The sequence below is a fragment of the Gopherus evgoodei genome, chromosome 11 (genome assembly GCF_007399415.2).
Source record: "Gopherus evgoodei ecotype Sinaloan lineage chromosome 11, rGopEvg1_v1.p, whole genome shotgun sequence".
In the NCBI taxonomy this organism is placed as follows: domain Eukaryota; kingdom Metazoa; phylum Chordata; order Testudines; family Testudinidae; genus Gopherus; species Gopherus evgoodei.
In genome coordinates this window covers 44,595,449-44,615,820 of record NC_044332.1, presented here as the reverse complement: position 1 = coordinate 44,615,820, position 20,372 = coordinate 44,595,449, and the positions used below count along the sequence as shown (strand labels likewise).

Sequence of the window (20,372 nt, the reverse complement as noted above, 5' to 3'; positions counted from 1 at the left end):
AACCTATGTCTGAGTTACTGAAGTCTTCAAATTGTGGTTTGAAGACCTCAAGCTGCAGAGAATCCACCAGCAAGTGACCCATGCCCCACGCTGCAGAGGAAGGCGAAAAACCTCCAGGGCCTCTGCCAATCTGCCCCAGAGGAAAATTCCTTCCCGATCCCAAATATGGCGATCAGCTAAACCCTGAGCATGTGGGCAAGAGTCACCAGCCAGCACTCAGGAAAGAATTCTCTGCAGTAACTCAGATCCCATCCCATCTAACATCCCATCACAGATCACTGGGCATACTTACCTGCTGATAATCAAAGATCAATTGCCAAAATTAAGCTATCCCACCATACCATCCCTTCCATAAACTTATCAAGCTTAGTTTTAAAGCCAGATATGTCTTTTGCCCCCACTACTCCCCTTGGAAGGGTGTTCCAGAACTTCACTCCTCTAATGGTTAGAAACCTTCGTCTAATTTCAAGTCTAAACTTCCTAGTGTCCAGTTTATACCCATTTGTTCTTGTGTCTACATTGGTACTAAGTTTAAATAATTCCTCTCCCTCCCTAATATTAATCCCTCTGATATATTTATAAAGAGCAAGCATATCCCCCCTCAACCTTCTTTTGGTTAGGCTAAACAAGCCAAGCTCTTTTAGTCTCCTTTCATAAGACAGGTTTTCCATTCCTCGGCTCATCCTAGTAGCCCGTCTCTGAACCTGTTCCAGTTTGAATTCATCCTTCTTAAACATGGGAGACCAGAACTGCACACAGTATTCCAGATGAGGTCTCACCAGTGCCTTATATAACGGTACTAACACCTCCTTATCTTTGCTGGAAATACCTCGCCTAATGCATCCTAAAACTGCATTAACTTTTTTAACGGCCATATCACATTGGCAGCTCATAGTCATCCTTTGATCAACCAATATTCCAAGGTCCTTCTCCTCCTCTGTTGCTTCCAACTGATCTGTTCCCAATTTATAACTAAAATTCTTATTATTAATCCCTAAATGCATGACCATGCACTTTTCACTATTAAATTTCATCCTATTACTATTACACCAGTTTACAAAGTCATCCAGATCTTCCTGTATGATATCCCGGTCCTTCTCTGTGTTAGCAATACCTCCCAGCTTCGTGTCATCCGCAAACTTTATTAGCACATTCCCGCTTTTTGTGCCCAGGTCAGTAATAAAAAGGTTAAATAAGATTGGTTCCAAAACTGATCCTTGAGGAACTCTACTAGTAACCTCCTTCCAGCCTGACAGTTCATCCTTCAGTACGACCCGTTGTAGTCTCCCCTTTAACCAGTTCCTTATCCACCTTTCAATTTTCATATTCATCCCCATCTTTTCCATTTTAACTAATAATTCCCCATGGGGAACTGTGTCAAATGCCTTACTGAAATCGAGGTAAATTACATCTACTGCATTTCCTTTGTCTAAATAATCTGTGACCTTCTCAAAGAAGGAGATCAGGTTGGTTTGTCACGATCTACCTTCTGTAAAACCATGTTGTAATTTGTCTCAATTACCATTGACCTCAATGTACTTAACTACTTTCTCCTTCAAAATTTTTTCCAAGACCTTACATACTACAGATGTCAAACTAACAGGCCTATAGTTACTTGGATCACTTTTTTTCCCTTTCTTAAAGATAAGAACTATGTTAGCAATTCTCCAGTCATAGGGTACAACCCCTGAGTTTACCGATTCATTAAAAATTCTTGCTAATGGGCTTGCAATTTCATGTGCCAGTTCCTTTAATATTCTTGGATGAAGATTATCTGGGCCCTCCGATTCTGTCCCCTTAAGCTGTTCAAGTTTGGCTTCTACCTCAGATGTGGTAATATCTACCTCCATATCCTCATTCCCATTTGTCATCCTTCCATTATCCCTAAGCTCCTCATTAGCCTTATTAAAGACTGAGGCAAAGTATTTATTTAGATATTGGGCTATGCCTAGGTTATTCTTAACCTCCATTCCATCCTCAGTGTTTAGCGGTCTTCTTTCTTTGTTTTCTTCTTATTTATATGGCTATAGAACCTTTTACTATTGGTTTTAATTCCCTTTGCAAGGTCCAACTCTACATGGCTTTTAGCCTTTCTCACTTTATCCCTACATGTTCTGACCTCATTAAGGTAGCTTTCCTTGCTAATCCCACACATCTTCCACTCCTTGTAGGCTTTCTGCTTTTTCTTAATCACCTCTCTGAGATGCTTGCTCATCCAAGCTTGGTCTACAACTCCTGCCTATCATTTTTTTCCCCTTTCTTGGGATGTAGGCTTCTGATAGTTTCTGCAGCTTCGACTTAAAGTAATTCCAGGCCTCCTCCGCATTTAGATTCACAAGTTCTTCAGTCCAATCCATTTCCCTAACTAATTTCCTTAATTCTTTTAAGTTAGCCCTTTTCAAGTCAAAAACCCTAGTCCCAGATCTATTTTTGTTTATCCTTCCATCTAGTTTGAACTGAATTAGCTCATGATCGCTCGAACCAAGGTTGTCCCCTAAAACCATTTCTTCTATGAGGTCCTCACTACTCACCAAAACCAAATCTAAAATGGCATCCCCTCTTGTTAGTTCTTCAACTACTTGGTGAAGAAATCCATCAGCTATCACATCCAGAAAAATCTGAGCCCTATTATTCTTACTAGCACTTGTCCTCCAGTCTATATCTGGGAAGTTAAAGTCTCCCATGATAACACAATTCCCATTAGTGTTTACTTCATTAAAAACATTAAAGAGGTCTCTATCCATATCCAAATCAGATCCCGGCGGTCTGTAGCACACCCCAAGCACTATCTCAGGGGAGGCTTTAGTAGCTTTCTTTCCCAGTGCGATTTTTGCCCAGACAAACCCTGTCTTATCCATTCCATCACTTCTTATTTCTTTACAGTTAACCTCATCATTGATATACAATGCTACTTCACCACCTTTGCCTTTATTTCTGTCTTTCCTAGACAGCACATAGCCTTCAATACCTGTATTCCAGTCATGACTACTATTCCACCATGTTTCTGTTATCCCTATAATATCCGGTTTCACTTCCTGCACCAGTAGCTCTAGTTCCTCCATTTTGTTACCTAGGCTCCTCGCATTAGTGTACAGACATCTTAATTTTTGCTGTTTGGCTTCACTGACATTCTTTACCCGGTTAGGCACAGACATTCTACCACCAGCATCACCTGTTAGACTAGTATCTACACTACCCTTCCTCCTTATGTCAATTCTGTCCACGGCTGTATCCCGTCTTACTTTGTTTTCTTCCCTCTCAAGGTTAAATTGCGGCGTGGAGATCACCTGGACATCTCCCAACCATCTCCCCCAAATTCCTATTTAAAGCTCTCTTAATCAGTTGGGCGAGCCTCCATCCTAGAAGTCTATTTCCCTCCTTACGGGTGAAGTCCATCCCGAGAGAACAGTCTTCTGTCCATAAATGCTTCCCAGTGGCCGTACATCCCAAAGCCCTCCTTATAGCACCATTGCCTGAGCCATCTGTTGATCGCCATAATCTTGGCACACCTTTGTTGTCACTGGGGGGTGAGGGGTGGGGCTGCCTCCTTGCCCAGCATGGAGCAGAAGTGGTGACTGCAGGGGGGGAGGGGAGGGGACGGACACCTGTGCTGCTGGAGGGTCCTGCTGGAAAAGGGAAGGGTCTGAGGGGGAAGGGCAGGCTCAGAGTAAGTCTGCCATGGCAGTTGAGATGGGGGCACTAGGACCCTGAGGCAGCAGTTGCTGCAGGGAGGCAACATGGAGCTGCACAGAAGAGACAGTGTGTCAGTTTTCAGAGTAGCAGCCATGCCCCCGAGCCCGGGAAGGCAAGAGGGGGACGGGGAGCTGGGGAGGACACCCAGCCCCAGATATTGGTGGAGCTTGGCCCCTGGGCTCTAAATATTGCTGGTGCCCAAGCACCACGTGGCTATGGAACTCGCCGCCCACGGGGAGCATTTCACTGACACAAGTAGCTACACACAGCAGTGCAGATGTGCTTTTCAACATGGCATGTAGCTCCAAATATACTACACACTGCCACCAAGTGGTGTGTAGTATAGACATAGCCTAACAGTGAAAGTGATTTTTTTATTAAATGACAAAATCTGCAATTTTAGTAATATTAAAAGTTTCATCCAATTTCACTAATCTGCAACATTTTCCTTACATTTTACACATTTTTACCTAACTTAAGATATGACCACTTGTAAAAAAAAAAAAAAAGTAAAACTTAGAATATTTCATAATTTTTTCAAGCCATCATATGATCATAGTTAGCTCAAAATTATAGTTATAAAAACTTAAAGTAAAAAAGATTCCTGTAGCGAGCTAATCAGCAGTAATCTTCTAAATCACCCCATCTTCCTCAGTTCATTCAGTAATTTCCTAATCCACCACTGTGACAGGAGCTGTGATGGCAAAAAGTACTGGCACAAGACATCACTGAATGATTCTGACAAGAGCAGTTGTCTGCTTAAAGCAGCAGCTTTCTGTTTACAAAAAAGTACTCTGGTAATCAACAGTGGGAAAGAAAATTGATTTTTTTGTACTTAAACACAATATTCATCTTTTTCCCCCCCTACAACCACTATCGGGACTCCTCCCGCTCAAAGTTCTGCCTATGAAGGCTGTTGATTACATGTGAAAAAACATTCAGCTCAAGCATCACATCATTCATCTTTTTTCCCCCCTACAACCACTATCGGGACTCCTCCTGCTTCAAGTTCTGCCTATGAAGGCTGTTGATTACATGTGAAAAAACATTCAGCTCAAGCATCACATCAAGTCTTTTTTTTAAAGCTGCCTTCTCTTGTTTGGAAACAAGTTTTGTTTTCACTAAGTACTGACAAAACCTGACTACTGGTAAGGCAGAGATGAGCAAGACATCTAGGTCCAAAAAACAAATTATCACACTTATTTCACCTGCTAAAAGAAAATTTGAATTTTGTGTTGTTACTATTTTGTTTTCTGAGAGTCTCAATTCTGGTGGAAATTCAAAAGTGGAACTCCTACATAGCAGACCTCACAACTTATCTAGGATTTCTTCATATTACATCACACTCAGCCCTGGGAGCAAAAAAATTATGAGTAACAAATGAAGCAACAAAAATTCCTCAATTATATACATTTGCATAGATTTTTTTAGTATCAGCCCAATATATCTATTGACTAATTAATATCAATTAGACCTCAATCATTGTGTAAAGAAAGTGCTGAAGCACACAAGGAGTGCACCAGCCATCTGATCTTTGAAAGCCCATTAAGAAAGAGCTGCTTCCTGTTGGTTCTGAAGATTTTTCCCCCTCTCCCATCCTTGCTTAAGGGCTGTCACAAGACACTGGGGAGAAAGAAGCAGTTATGTTACTCTGCTTCTTCCTCCTGCCCTTCTAGTGGTGGTTTAGGTAAAAAAACAAACAAAAAAGCAGCTTAAAGCCACCTTCTCTGCCAATCCACAACTACACTTCCTCCCCCCTACAGCCACTTCCAGCAAAAGAAAGAAACTACAAACAGTATGTGTAGGGGATGGGCAGCAAAAGAGATCCAGAAAAAAAGAGCTGTGAGGGCCAATCCTGGGTCCCCTTCTGAAAGTTAAAGGGTAAGAGAGAGAGAGAGAGAGAGAGAGAGAGAGAGAGAGAGAGAGTGTGTGTGTGTGTGTGGCAGGTGGTGACTGAATGTATAGTTGGGACTAGTAAATTAATGCATGGGCATTTTAGTAACAGACAAAGCTCAGTGGTTTGAGCATTGGCCTGCTAAACCCAGGATTGTGAGTTCAATCCTTGAGGGGGCTGTTTAGGGAACTGAGGTAAAAATCTTGGGATTGGTCCTGCTTTGAGCAGGGGGTTGGACTAAAGGACCTTCTGAGGTCCCTTCCAACCCTGATATTCTATGAAAGTGGCAGGCATGGGCAGACAACAGTGGGAGAAAGGAGAGCTTGAGGGGAATGGAAGCAAGCAGACACATTCAGTGGCAAAAGAGAATGAGACACTGAGGATATGTTAGAAGAGGGAGAGCAAAGAGGGAGGTTGTGAAGAGAGTAGTTATTAAAAGAAGGGAGACAGGCTAAAAGAATATGAAGGAGGCAGAGAGAGAGACAACACAAGGAAATAAAGGGTGAAATGGAGAAATCAGTTGGCAGGGAAACAGTTACTGAGAACTGAGGGGAGAAGATACTGAACTCTAAAAAGAAAAAAGCTGACAGAAGAGAATGAGACAAGGAAGAATCAAAAATAAGAGACGGGAGTAGGTTCGATGCATTTCTTATTGAGATATGAAATACCAAAATGTTACAATAGATTAAAATATGTTGTCTGGGTTTTTTATGCAAACATCCTTTGGGCAGTACGCCTCGTTTAATTTTTCAGACTGCTCAGAAGATATTGCCCAGGCTCCCTGCATCTGCAGTTCAGCCGTAGGTTTTTGTGCACATGGTGGAGGAAATCATTGGAGCCCAACACATTGAAATTAGGTCTTTCAACAAATGAGTGGAAAGGAAGTTCTTTGGTCAGATCAACTTTCAGATTGTGGAGAGGTGTTGCATCTTTTCCAAAGCTCCAGACTGTGTCTCTAGCTGCCACCATTTTGCTCCTCTTTCTCTAGCCATTACAGCTCTCCCCTCAAGCCCCATTCTAGGTCTTAACTTTACACTCCCCAGTTTGCCAGTCCTTATCCTTAATGCTGCCCTTGGATGGCAACTGAAATTCAATTACTCTATGCGCAGAAAGGCTACAGCAGGAGTTCTCAAACTGGGGGTCAGGACCGCTCAGGGGAGTCTCAAGGTTATTCCATGGGGGATCGCAAGCTGTCAGCCTTCACCTCAAACCCCACTTTCCCTCCAGCATTTATAATGATGTTAAATATATATAAAAGTATTTTTAATGTATAGGGGAGGGTCGCACTCAGAGGCTTGCTATGTGAAAGGGTCACCAGTAAAAAGATTGAGACCCCCTGGGCTACAGGCATAGCTCCCACAAACTCCCCATAATGCTCAGCAGCATGCTTTGGACCTGAGCTAAGGCAGCCACTGCTAGCTCTGACTCCATGCCCAGTCTTCAGCCACTCTGCTGAAACTATAGTGGCTTTTACATGAACATGTGGCTGGGACTTGGACTTCAGAACCTTTAATTCACAGGACCCCTAAGAGCTAGCAACAGTAACACTTTCAGTCAATAGCAAACCACTAACCTAGAGGTAAAAAGGTCTGTATCCTATTACCAATCCTCCTAGCAATTCACTCTCTAGTTAATTTTTATTTCTTTTCTACTTTAGCCACTTTGCTATCCAATTTATTTCTGGAGAATGCTAGAAGTCCTCCTCCTCCCCACAAAATCTTAAAAGTTTAACACACTTATTTTTTCTTTACCTGCTGTAAAGAAACAATAGCTTCATCTGTCTTCTCCATTTTGCTATAAATTTTTGCTAGAAGAACTTGGTAACGTCCATCTTCCATTAGAGAAGACAACTCATTCACTGTTAAAATATTAAAATATGAAAAGAAAAGTTAAAGTAGGAATTGCCTCCTTTGGACAGTTCAATGACACCTTGTGGATGAGTCATAACAAAGATGAAATTGTGCAAGCGCATCTTCAGGGTTCAGGAAAAAATGGACTGAGATCTGCATAAGATTCAACCAAAAGGAGTTGTGTTTTTAGTTCAGCTCACGTTAGTTTCAAATGCATGAGAGGGAAAAAAGGCTTTCCAATATGTCTTGAGTAAGCTACACAAATTAAGGTTCTAATCCTGATCCCATTAAATCAATAGGAAATGTCCTATTTCAATGGGAGTAGGACTGGGTTGTACGGTGCTTTCACTTAACTATTGCTAAACTCTGAAGAACTACCTTGTTTTGGATGGATTTTTGATAGAAAGGAGACAGGACTGAAAGCACAGCTTTGGTTATTTTATCTAAGTGTTTAAAGGGCTACTGAAAAAGCTGCAAGCTACTTTTATTTAGTGGCTGTGAAAGAAACTATGGAAGAAACAGTTTTGAGGAGTATAAGCACTTCCATCATATATTATAATCTTCATCTGGTCCCAACTGACACAGCATAGCTGTTTTACAGTTTGGTATATCTAGGGCCTATTTATATCTCTACTTTACCAAAGAGATCTTATTACTTCCAAATAAAAACATACAGTTCTGTATTAAATACACAGGTGCCTAAAACTAAAGTGTATTTTCTAAAACATAGTACAATGAGCAGCACTCTATAAGCAGGCTGTCTCTAAGGAGCTGTGTGTGTAAATAAGGTAGGTTAGATGGCTTAGTATGTTTTCTGTCTCTATTTCCCATCCAGTGCACAATTACTCTCCACCGTACATTTTCTAGTGTTCTGTAGATTATTACAAAATATTTCATTTCTATTTTGGCTAAGGAAATACTACATTTTATAAAAATGCTATATAAAACTGTTTCAAGGCACCCAGTGGAACAATAATTTGTCAGGTAAGGAAAAAAATTCTTAAAAGGATCTACAAAGGAAATAATTTTGGCTTGTGCACTTTTTTGTTTCCTTGTGATGTACAGAAAATATGAAAGATGATGGTGTGGTAGTTTGTTTTTCCTGTTACAGGAAAAAAAAAATCACAATTTGTATAAAATGTGACTCTTGGGTTAGCCAGAGCCAGATGGCCTTGGCTAACTCAATTAGATTCCAAACAAGTAGATTAACTGTACATGTGAAGTCTTTTCCAGCTTGTTTTCTGCATTTAACATTCAGATCCTGTTTAGGCTGGCAGACTAGCGAATTGAAGCAATAGTGACATCACAAAAGCCAAGAGTATGAATGTTGAGCTAATAAGGGAATTTTAGTCAGCCTTTAAAATTCCATTTTTGTTATTTAATTTCAATGAACAATTAATATTTTGAATAAAGGAAGCCCGTGTTAAAGATTCAAACACCTTCAACCCTCAAACTAAGCTGTGATGAGCACACAACAAACATATCTTATATCTCCTAGTGTTCTTTTAACAAAACCAGGATGACCAGATTTCACTTTTTAAAAGTTACTTCTAAGATAGATAAAAACAACTTTTCAGAAAGCCTTTACACGTGATAAAGCAGTAAGGAAGTTTGAACTCCCTATTTTAAAAATCCTTTGCTGGTCACCTTTAAATGGAGTTAAATTAAATTTACATGCAATTCTCATAGTACAGTGCCAACACTAGTTTGAAAGTTCATAAGAAAAAATGTCAACACTATACCCATTTATTCCTAAAAATCAAACAGAACCCCCCATTTCGCCCCCAATATTTCTCTTTTGTTGTAAATAAAACGACTATTTCATACCAGGCTCATGGTCTAAAGCTTGCTGAAGTACTTTTTCCGCCTTTTCATACTGCCTCAGTTTCAGCAGGAGTTCAGCCAGGTCATAGAAAAGGATATTCTGTTGACCATTTTTCAGTGCAGCTTCATAATAACTTATTGCCTGAAACCAATAATTTTTAATATATTTATGGAAATCAGATTTCTAAAATAAATCTTAAATAATACCTTGCACTTAGATAATTAGTGAAATGTTGCTTAATGATGCAACTACCTGCTCTACTCACACCCCAATTATAAACTGAAATGTCCTGTAAAAACACTAACAAGTTGGTACCAGCAGATATTTATTTCAATCTAGAATTACATACAAAAACTATATTAAAAGAAACTTTAGGTTGCAAAGTGAATGACTCAGAAGTTAACAAGTGTCAAAATGTCAGGTTGCTTGTCCAATCTTAGTTCTGCTCCCTGGGCCTCTGCATTATGATAAATCTTTAATTATATGACCACACACTACTTTTTAAACAGCACCTCTCCATCATTCAGAGTTGTTGTTTTTCTATCCTGAGAGCTGATATCCAAATCTGAATGGATTTACAGACAGAAGAACCCAAGCATTCTCTCTCTGCCAAATTTTGAAGTACATCTGCAAATGGAGGGGATGCTAGCGCTTTTCCAAAAAAAAGGCCCCCCCACCCACGGGGCAAGATTTATTAAAAAAAAAAAATAAAGAATTTAGTGTCTTCAAGCAAACAACAAAAATAGGTTCTTAGCAAGGACAGCCCTATTAAAAAAGTGATGCAGTGATTTGTATGAGCCATTATTTGTGGCATCAGGATTTGGTCCTTTGTACAGAAAAGAAAATGAAAGCTAACAACAGTTTAAAAAACCTTCTGGATACTCTCACATGGGCTGCTTTCAGCTCTAGTGAAGTGGTCACAATTAGAGTAGATTCTAAAACAGAAATTTTCCAAGCTTTTTTTTTTTTAAACAAAATGTGGGGAAAGTATTTATATATTCTGTTTTCCAAACAGTTATAGTTACAGTATTTGAAAAATTAAAATATAAGCATTAATATTTTCTGTTACAGAAAACTTATTTTCTAATGTATGACTTTATATGTTACACGAAAAAAAGAAATTAAAACTGGAATTAAGTACACTGCTGCTTAATTTTCAAAATCTATTTTTCAAGGCTTTTTTTTTTAAAAAAAAAAAGATTACATTACAGCGCATGTAAAGTATGTCAAAAACATTAAGCTGTGTACCTCTTTCAGCTTAAATATCGGCAGCACTGTAGAGCACCTGCCTCAAAAAAAGCAAAGGGATTAAAATAGGTTTTCACTGAACTCCCAGCCAAGCATAGGCACTACTCTCCTTTGGGTTATTCAGCAAGAAATGTTAAAGACTGAAATTCTCTGGATACATTGGGGTGAGAGGAAACTGAACATGACTGTACCAGGGGAGGGACAGCATGCCAAAAATCACTATAAAGTCAACATTAACGAAACCAAATGAAAGTCCAAAGTGTTTCAAAAACATAGAATATAATCAAGGATTATAGATCTAGGAGCCTTCAATGGCTGTCCACATAGATAATCTTTTCCACTTTTCCATGAGGACAGTTTTATGCTATGCAGTGAGATTTCTTGTATTTGTAGTAAAACAGTCAATTGCACTCAACTAGCCAACATCCAGTCATTTAGAGAGACCAGGTGGGGAGGGAATATCTTAATAAAGCAACTTCTGTTGGTGAAAGACAAGCTTTTGAGCGTACACAGCAACACTTATGACAACACTGCAAACAACATCCAGACCATCAGGTGTAGCAATTTTGGGTCTGAATCAAATATCTGATCTTGGTTCCGAGATATAGTGTCTAGACAGATGAGAAGCACTATTGGAGGCTGAACAGACATTCTTAGGATATCAACCAGAATTGTCTTGGCCAATGTCAAACTATCAACAGTGGTATGATTGCATCCTGTCTGATCACCCTTAGTATCAGAAAGATCAGGGGAAATTTATACATGAAATCTTGATCCCATACTATGAGAAAGAACTCTTAAAAGGATCCCACGCTCATGCCTCCTAGGAGCAAAAGACAGAACACTTCATGTTCTCTTTGCCACCAAAGTCCATAATGGGATTTCCCCAGCAGTGAAATACTGGGGTGATGAAGCACTTCAGAGACCATTTGTGGTTGGTGATATTCAGCAGTCCTAAACAGACTAACTGCTGACTCCTGGACAATATGAACTAAGTATTCACACCTAGAGTGGAATCCACATTGACATTTCAAGAACTGCAAAGAATGTATGTCAAAGTAATTTGTGCTGATATACAATACTGTTGAATTACAGTAACAAAAAGTAAGAAGCATCCAAAGAATATTTTGAGAGATATTTATTCCACATTCTTCACATGGACCGTCCATGTTTACAAGATGGCAATTTCAGTTAACTGAATCTTGTAATTCTGAAACATGCTATACTAATAACAAAACTTTTATTAACACATTATTATGCATTTGCTTATTTTCAGCCAGAAGTCCTAATCCCTTCAATTGTGACATCATTATTTGGCTCCAATGAGGATATCACAGACAGAGCTTCATAACTTCAGGAAGGAAATAAGCAGTCTGGAACAGATGAATTCCTTAGCAACAAAGACCTTATTTTTATGTAGGTGTCTTCAGCAGTGAAAAATAAGGGAAGAAAAATATTAAATTATTTTTAAGTAGAATGTTTTTTAAGTTTTCCATGAGACATTAGCAGGTCTGTTTGGCCCTGATTAAGAGAAAAATCAACATTCAACACTCCAGGCATTTTGAGGAGGATGAAAAACCACTTTTTTGGAACTTTCATAGTAAAATGCTTCTATCTGCATGTGTACCAGAAAAACAAGTTAACATTGAAGGAGACAGTAATCCATTTATACAGCATGTCTATGAACTATTCATAACATACCTTTGAATAGTTATGAGTTTTGATTAGGGCTTTTCCAATTTTACTTGCTAAAGCTCCATCTCTTGGGTTTTTCTTTAATGCCTGCTCGTAGACTTCTATGGCTTCTTCAGGCTAGAACAGTAACGAACAAAAACAGATAGTAAATTCACAAAACTATACTAAAAGGCCTATAACGAGTTCTCAGCAATCTGTTAATGCCACAAAGCAAGCTTCAATACTAATTTTTTCACAAATTATGGTATTTCTCAGGGTGGTCTCTAACAAACTGTCTTAAGATGACAGCAGACTCAATGACATACTGATTTACACATTTTTGTGCTGAATTCCCGTTAACTGGGCTGTGAGAACTCAGCACAGAAACAAAGTTTTAAATTAACCTTTAATATTTTCTCTGTCCTCTGAAATTCTCTTGGTGTTTCCTGGTTCACTGAAGTTATGAAAAAGCACATGCAAAAACTTATTGCTGTACTCAATGTCTTTCCCTTCCATTGAGCCTTGTCAGTCAGAAAGCTCAACATAAATCCAAGTTGAACTCAAGTTCCATTTTTGCTTTGGAGTTCACTTTTTAAAAGGACAAATGATCCAAACAAACTGAAGACAAATGCTTATGCCCTAGGGTAGGGCTCATCACCTACTCTTTGTACTGCAGTGACCTATACTTTCAAGTTTTTCTGTCCCAGAGACGTTGACCCAACCTACTGCTTGAAGATTTAAAATCAATTGCAAGCACTCCACATGTTGTCTGCCTTTCTAAGCAATGAATGGGTCTCTTGAGGCATCCTGGCCTTTCTGGAATTTACACCTTTCCTTCAAGCTTGAATGAACTGTTCCACCCTTGTCCAACTTCATTTCTGAAGTGAATTTACTTTAACTTTCAACCCACAGATCTCTAATCAATATTTGACTTGCAAACGCTTGATTGTTCACTGAGGTTACAATTCTCTTCCCTGACCATCCCAAATTTGATGCTCATCCCTGAGGTGCCTTCTATTTTGAGTATATTTAGTCTCTAAATGCTGAAGTTAAATTAAAATGAATATAGTATTTATATATTTTAAGCCAGTGAACAGACCTTATATTTTCCTTAGCACACATTTTGCTTCCTGATCACCTATTAACAGAACCAGAAAGTGAGACTGTATCAAACATGCTAACAACAAACAATTACTCGACTATCCTGCTCATCTTTTATCATGATGCAGATGCTCACCTCTTGAATATTCATGTATGCATCACCAAGGAGAAGAAAAGTATGTGAGCTTGGCCGTTTGTCCACCAGATCTCTGAAAACAAAAATAATCTAGTTTAAGTTAATATTGGTACTTTGAAAAATATGTTAAACAGTGGTTACTTACCCTACAGTAATCATAGTTTTATGAGATATTGTATTCAGTGAGGGTCTCACTGTAGATATGCATGTGCCTCATGTGTGTGACATGAGGATCTACTGAACAGCACTGGGGCTATGTCTGCAACCTGTGACTCCCATGCAAGGGCATAAGGGTAGGGGAGAGGTGCCACAACCCTCCCCCAGTTCCCCCGTAATTGGAAGTCCAGGGCAGCCAAGGACTCTGAAAGCATAGATGGAGGCTAGGACATGGGATTCACACTAACTACATCACCTTGAAGAACAACAGTTCCGTAGTGTACGTCACCATTCTTTCTTCAAGTATGCGTCAGTTGGATTCCTACTGTATAGGGTTTTGTCTATAATACCACTTTTGTCGGTCAAACTTTTGTCGGTCGGGTGTGGAAAAAAAAAAAAGAAGTTTCACTGGCAAAAGTGCTGGTGCGGACAGCGCTATGTCAACCTGAGAGGCTTTCCAACCAACGTAACTAACGCTGCTCATTGGGGGTGATTTAATTATGCTGGCAGGAGAGCTCTCTCCTGCCAGCAAAGATGGCTACATGGGAGACCTTATAGCGGCACAGATGTGCTGCTGCTAAGTCCATAGTGTAGACCTAGCCTAGGTGACTGGCAATCACTATCCTCTTCAGGATGGGGGCATGACCAACATCAGTCCAAGAGAGATTGGAGTAGTGCTCTCCCAATTTGGCATCTGATCTAGCAGTTCTGTGCATAATGCTAAAACATGAGCAGATTGCGACATGTAGTAGTCTTGAAGATAGTGACACATTTCTGAAACAGACTGAGGTTGTCACTTGGTCTCTACTGGAGTGATGGGTACATCAGCCAGGTGGTAGCAGAGCGAGATACAAGGTGTTTCTTATTTTGACAATCTGTGCTAAAAATAGCCTGCCCTTTTGAGTGGCTGGCTATAGCCACATATAGACACAGGGACAATCTGAAATATCTGGTAATGTCAATGTAAATGTAAGAGCTCTGGTTATGTCCAGAATGTGCAGTTTCTTCTCTCCTTGTGTGGAATGTGGTTTTGGAAGGACCACAGGTAAGCTGCCGGACAGGTTTAAATACAATTCAGAAATGACCCTGGGGATGAATTTTGTATGAGATATTAATTCCACCTTGTCTTTATGTAACAAGGTATACAGGGATTCCACTATGAATGCCTCAAGCTTGCTCACCTTTGTGGCTCAGGTGATGGCCACCAGAAAGACTTCCTGAGAATAAGATTATAGATGGAGCACAGTAAAACGGGCTCAAGTGGGGGGTCTTCATAAGTCTCAGACAGACGATGTTGAAGTCCCATGTTGGAGTGAGTTCTGTAACCCAGTGGATAAGCAATCCTCAGGCCCTTACGAAATATGGATACCATGAGATGAGAGAAGACCATGACTGACTATTGATGGATGATCTGGGGATACTGCTGCCAGATGAAACTTGACTGAACTAAAATGAGAGCCCAGAATCTTTGATATTGGGATCAGTACCAGCTCTAGGCCATGCTGGGTGACACACATTGAGAATTTATTGCTATTTGGACAAGTAGCTGATTCTCACGGGGCTTTCTGCTCCACACTACGATTTCCTGAAGGTGGAAGGAGCAGTCTCTTACCACGACACTCAGACAGCCAACCATCCAGGCTTTCAGTTGCAGTGATTTTCAGGTCTAGATGGAATACTTGTGACAAACATGTCTGCATGATCTGGAAGTCTGACTGATGGTTGTGTGAACATCTGTAACAGATACATCAGACAAACTGCTTCAGCTGGGAGGGAGCTATAAGGATGAGGCTGGCCTAGCACAATCACTAGGAATCGGTAAAAAAGGCCCCAATTGCATTGCAGAAGGAAGGTGCTAAGCAGGGATCCTGCACACATGCCTATAGCAGAGTGAATACGATTTGTTTTGGTTTTGCTTTTGGCCATTTTGCATGTTTACCTTTTTTGCAGTAAATTGGCTGAATCTGAAAACAAAACAAGACAAAACAACAAAATGAAATAACGCATCTCTAAAACAAATTTCTAGCAAATTATTTGGTGAGTAGTTTGGGGGCCTGAAAAATGCATTTTTCTGCAAAAAACAATTTTGTAAAAAAAATTCACTCAGTATATGCCTCTTCTGGAGCAAAAGTTGAGACACTTGATGTTTCTGTGCTGGTAAAACACGTCTATCACATGATTCTCCCAGAGATGGAATACTGCCTGGGAGACCAATTTAAACTGTGACCACTTATGGATGATATCAGCTTGTCTGCTCAGGAAATCTGTCAAGTCGTTGCTAGCTCTCAGAAGGTTCAGGGCTAGCCAGGATATGCCTTGAAGATGACACTATTTACATAGCTTGACTGCCTCCCTCTGCAGGAAGGCAGAGAGGGCACTCCCTTGCAGGTTAATTTAGCACACCACCCACACACTGTCAGCATCTGTACTACACACTGTTCCAGGACCAGGAAGAATGCGACACACACACACACACACCAATCTGAGCACTCAAATTCTAAGATGTTTAGTTTTAGCTCCTCTGGTGACCATGTCCCTTGTATCTGTAGCTGTTCCAGTTGTGCTCCCCAGACACATCTGTGACTAATGCATCGGATGGCTACAGGGCCATGAATGGTATCCCTTTTTGGACATTGTCATGATGCAGCCACCAGGTCAATGCTGCAAGATTATGAGATGGAATTAAAACAGTATTGCTCATCAAATGCTTCACAGGAGAATATGCTGATCTGAGAAAAAGCTGTAGGGGACTCGGGTGAAGCCCAGGAAATGATGTAATGTATGCACAGACATATGGCTTAATAATGTGAAGCAAATCCAAACAGTCATTGCTAGGTGCGATAACCCTATATTCAGTAACAACTGAAGTGAGAAGAATCAGTCCTGTGGTAAGTATCCCTCACTGTCATGGAGTTTATTCTGGCTCTGATGAACTCTATTTGTCTATGATTGGGTAAGTGACAATTTCTCGTTGCTCAGCAGAAAGCAAACAGAGGAAGGGTGTAGCTGAAACAGATCCAAGTTCGCTGATGTGATCTGCTATTGATCAGGCAGCCATCTTGATATGGGCAGACGTGGATGCCCTTTTCCCTTCAGTGTCTGGCCACAACGGCAAGGGCATTTTGTAAAGACTCTTAGTGCCATGGAGAGAGTCCAAAGGGCAATACCATGAACTAGTATGGTTTGGCCCCCACCATAATTCTTAGCTACTTCCTGTGGATCATGTGTAAGTACTCGTTAACTCGTAAGTTAAGAGCCGAAACTAGTTCTGAGCCTGAAGTGATGAAACAACGGAGGCAAACATTACCATCTGAATCTGAGATGGAGCATATATATCTCTGTTCAGCCTCCTCAGCTCTAAGATAGGCAGGAGATCACCCTTCTTCTTCAGGGTAATGAAATATCAGGAATAGAAGCCTCTTTCTCTGCACTGTGGTTCCTAGGTGAAACAGACACTTTTTTTTGGTAACAGGCTCTTGTGAGAAGGGCCTCTGAAGAGAGAAAGTGAGAGCGGGGACAAGTAGGGGGCAAGGAAAGGAACTGGACAGGCAGCCAGCAGCTGGTCAACCAGCCTTAGCTTCTCATCATGCCTGATGGAGAGGGACAAAATGGTTTTCGAAGAAGGTCCACTCTGGGATAGTTTTGATGTGGCTCTACACTACCTTGTTAAACCTGTTGCCTCAGGGAAGGAGCGTAGTGTGCAATGGAGGAGGATGACTGGTGCCTCCTAAAGTAGCAGAGTTGCTTTCTGAGCAGGTATTCTGATTGTGGTCTGTGGGTATAAGGCTGTGTTCTCTGTCTTTGTGGGGGGATAGCATAGGAAAGGCTTACAGTATGGTGCTGAAGTGTACATACCCACATTTACACTGATAGTGCTCTATCTATACCTACAGTGATCAGAACCTCCACCCTCTCTGTCAAGATGTGAAATGGGATTCCATTCTGGGGCCTGTGGGAAGGCGGACCCCCAATAGGGCTATTATGACCATGGCGGTAGTTAATATTGGCATTGGCCATGGCAGAACCCAGTTAGAGGCACTCCTGGAATAATCTTTAGAGTACCATTCCGGTTTTTTGCTTGTAGTAGAGTAGGAGTGTCCTGTAGATGGTGAGGAGAAGTATATCTCTGGGGATGACAGTACTATTTGATGCAGTTTCAGCATTGGATCAAGTGCTAAAAAGTGGGTGCAAGTGTGGCTCTTCGAAGGCATATATCGGTATCAGAGAAGGCTAAGGGTCAGAGAGAATCAGTACTGGGGGTGGAGCTTGTCATCAATGTTGGCACTGGTGCAGCAGTCTCCCAGGCTTTTCTCACTGTTTGTGCCTTGCTCCTGATCCCCACTGTCATGGAGAGTTTTGAGGGCTTGGAGTCCTCCTTGTGGGATGGATGTTTTGTCTGCTCTGAGCTGTACTTGTGCTTAATGTAGGTTTGTCACTCAGCATCCAAAGTGGGAAGTGCAGGGTTTGTTTGTTTGTTTTTTTGGCAAGGTCTGGGTCAAGGTCATTGGTGCCAAAACTGTGACTGGTGGCAGAGATCCTAGTGCTCATGATCTTGGGAGTTCTTTCAGATTTTTTCTCCCTGCTGGAACCAAAGTTGTGGTGACTAGTTACCAGGGCACTTGCTGAAGATAGTCTCCTCAGATCCAGCTTGGAAGACATCTCCTCTCTGGGATAAGACGTGCTCCAAGCAGCATAGCCTAAGTCTTGCATCCCTTGATTTTCTGGTGCGGGAGGAGGTGGAATGGCAGATAGAGCACTTATCAGAGATCTGCCCTTCCCCAAGGCAGAAGAGACATCTGCTGTGTCTATCAATGAAAGGCATCAGACAATCATGGGAAGGACAGGATTCACATGGTCCCTGCCCAATGGCTGACATGAAGTACTTCACCCTGATGTATAGAGGAGTGTACCAGGGGCCTCTTCAATATATCACTCTTTTTCTGGCACATCCAACTGAAATTTTTAATAAGGAAAAATAAAGTGAAAATTCAAAATACAGATGCAGGAAAGACACAGTTAAGGTTCTGTCTCACTATCAGGAACATTAAGGGGGAACTGAGGGAGGATCGTGGCTGCTCTGCCCTTTACGCCCTTTTATAGGAGCATAAAGCAGCACAGGGTGCACGTGCAGCCCTGATGAATACTGCTGAAATGATTCCAAACTCACATGCAGGGGTGCATGCACATCTACAGTGGAATTCACTCTAACATACTTGAAGAATGGCTATTTCCAAGAATAATCAAAATTAATACTGAGAGTCTTAACTTTTCTAAGAGATTCTAACCTGCGAAGGTTATCCTGAATTAAATATTTTCACTTAAAAAAAATAGCTTGCATCCATTCAGCGTCCTTGAAAGTTCATATCGTGAGAATCACATATCTGGATATTCTAGTTGAAATTAAAGCTTTATATTAAAGTAAGCACACTTGTGACAGGGGCCATTCCTCCCTCCAGTGAGTCCTCTTTCCAAGAGTCATTTCCCCTTCTCATCAGCCCAGAAACCTGCAGATAGGGACCTTCTTGCCTACAGCTGAATATGTAGACAGCAGGTTAGCATCAGCAGGCAAAGTGGGGACAAAATTTTCTGCTTGATGGGGAATGATTCTTTAGCATCATACAGGGGGCCAGAGGGGTTGGGGGAGGACTTTGTTGGAAGAGGAGAGAGCCTGAGGTGCCCAGAATAAGTATACTTTTGCCCTTAGCACCACAGTACTATTTACTGAATGTATATGCTCCACCTCAGGATACCAGAATTTAGACCTTCACAGCTTTGTACAATGTTTAAAAACAAAAGCAAAGAGATTTACTTGACATTCCATAAGCCAACAACCTGCTTATGGCAGTTATGATGTAACAGTACAGTGACTGATGGAGTATCACAGAAGACTGGAAATCAAACTGTTGAGTTCAGGAAGACTCAGATTTTTTTTTTAAAAATAAATGCATACGCTAATGTTCCTTGCTATCTGGGGTTTTTAGTCAAAAACTGAAACAGAGTACAAATCATTTACTATTCATTTTCAAAAGCTCTTTTAGTATCTTCTCTTTTTCTAGGTGTCTATGTATGATGCGGCAAAAGTTATTACTATGTAATATTGCAGGAGTTTAAATATTAAAATAGCTTATTTTGCAGATTTAAATTTTGAGAACTATACACTTTCCTTAATACTCAGAACTATGCACGTTTCTCCTTTCAGACTTCCTGAGTCTATTTTAAACAATTATTGCTAATATATCAACCATTCATTCGGTTTTTATTCTGAAAAGTTCTCTTAAGTAAATGGTGCTTTGCACTGCTACTTTAATGGATTATACTACAAAGATAAATGTAATAATTTAACTTATTTTGGGGGAGGGAAATGAGGGCTGCACAGAATATCAGTATTTCACACACAGAAAGTTTATGGTATATACCACAGGTTTTTGGGTTTTTTTACCTATAGCAGCTTGCATATAATTTTTTCTCTTTTCTGTATTGAAGATAAATGTCTGCCATTTTTTCCTTGGCATGTACAAAGTAAGGCTGTTCAGATGTAATATTTCTGAGCATAGTTAAGGCTTGTTCAATATCTCCTTGTGCAAGAGCCAGGTCTGCATTAGCAATCACAACTCGTAGTTCTTCAGGGGTGCCAGTAAATTCATTGATGGCATCTTGCAGTACTTTAGCAGCTTCATGCTGTAAAACACAATTATTTTTTCTCTTGATCTCAAGTTAATGCATCTGAGGTGGCCTATATTGCAAATAAATGGATGACCACCAAGGACAAAAACAACATACTTGCAATATACTTTA

At 40.5% G+C, this 20,372-nt stretch overlaps 2 protein-coding genes across 4 annotated transcripts in view; both read right to left on the bottom strand.

The window, feature by feature from the left end:
• Window positions 1–20,372, bottom strand: part of LOC115659409 (sodium channel protein type 3 subunit alpha) — a 964,414-nt gene that overhangs the window by 555,524 nt on the left and 388,518 nt on the right. The gene's annotated exons all lie outside the window — the stretch shown is intronic.
• Window positions 1–20,372, bottom strand: part of TTC21B (tetratricopeptide repeat domain 21B) — a 103,428-nt gene that overhangs the window by 41,817 nt on the left and 41,239 nt on the right. For both annotated transcript variants that reach the window (XM_030579480.1, XM_030579482.1), the window contains 5 exons: window positions 20,017–20,255; window positions 13,422–13,494; window positions 12,212–12,322; window positions 9,265–9,403; window positions 7,339–7,445 (listed from right to left, as the gene is read on the bottom strand). In XM_030579480.1, coding sequence (XP_030435340.1) covers window positions 7,339–7,445; window positions 9,265–9,403; window positions 12,212–12,322; window positions 13,422–13,494; window positions 20,017–20,255 — 669 coding nt within the window. The remainder of the gene's footprint in view (window positions 1–7,338; window positions 7,446–9,264; window positions 9,404–12,211; window positions 12,323–13,421; window positions 13,495–20,016; window positions 20,256–20,372) is intronic.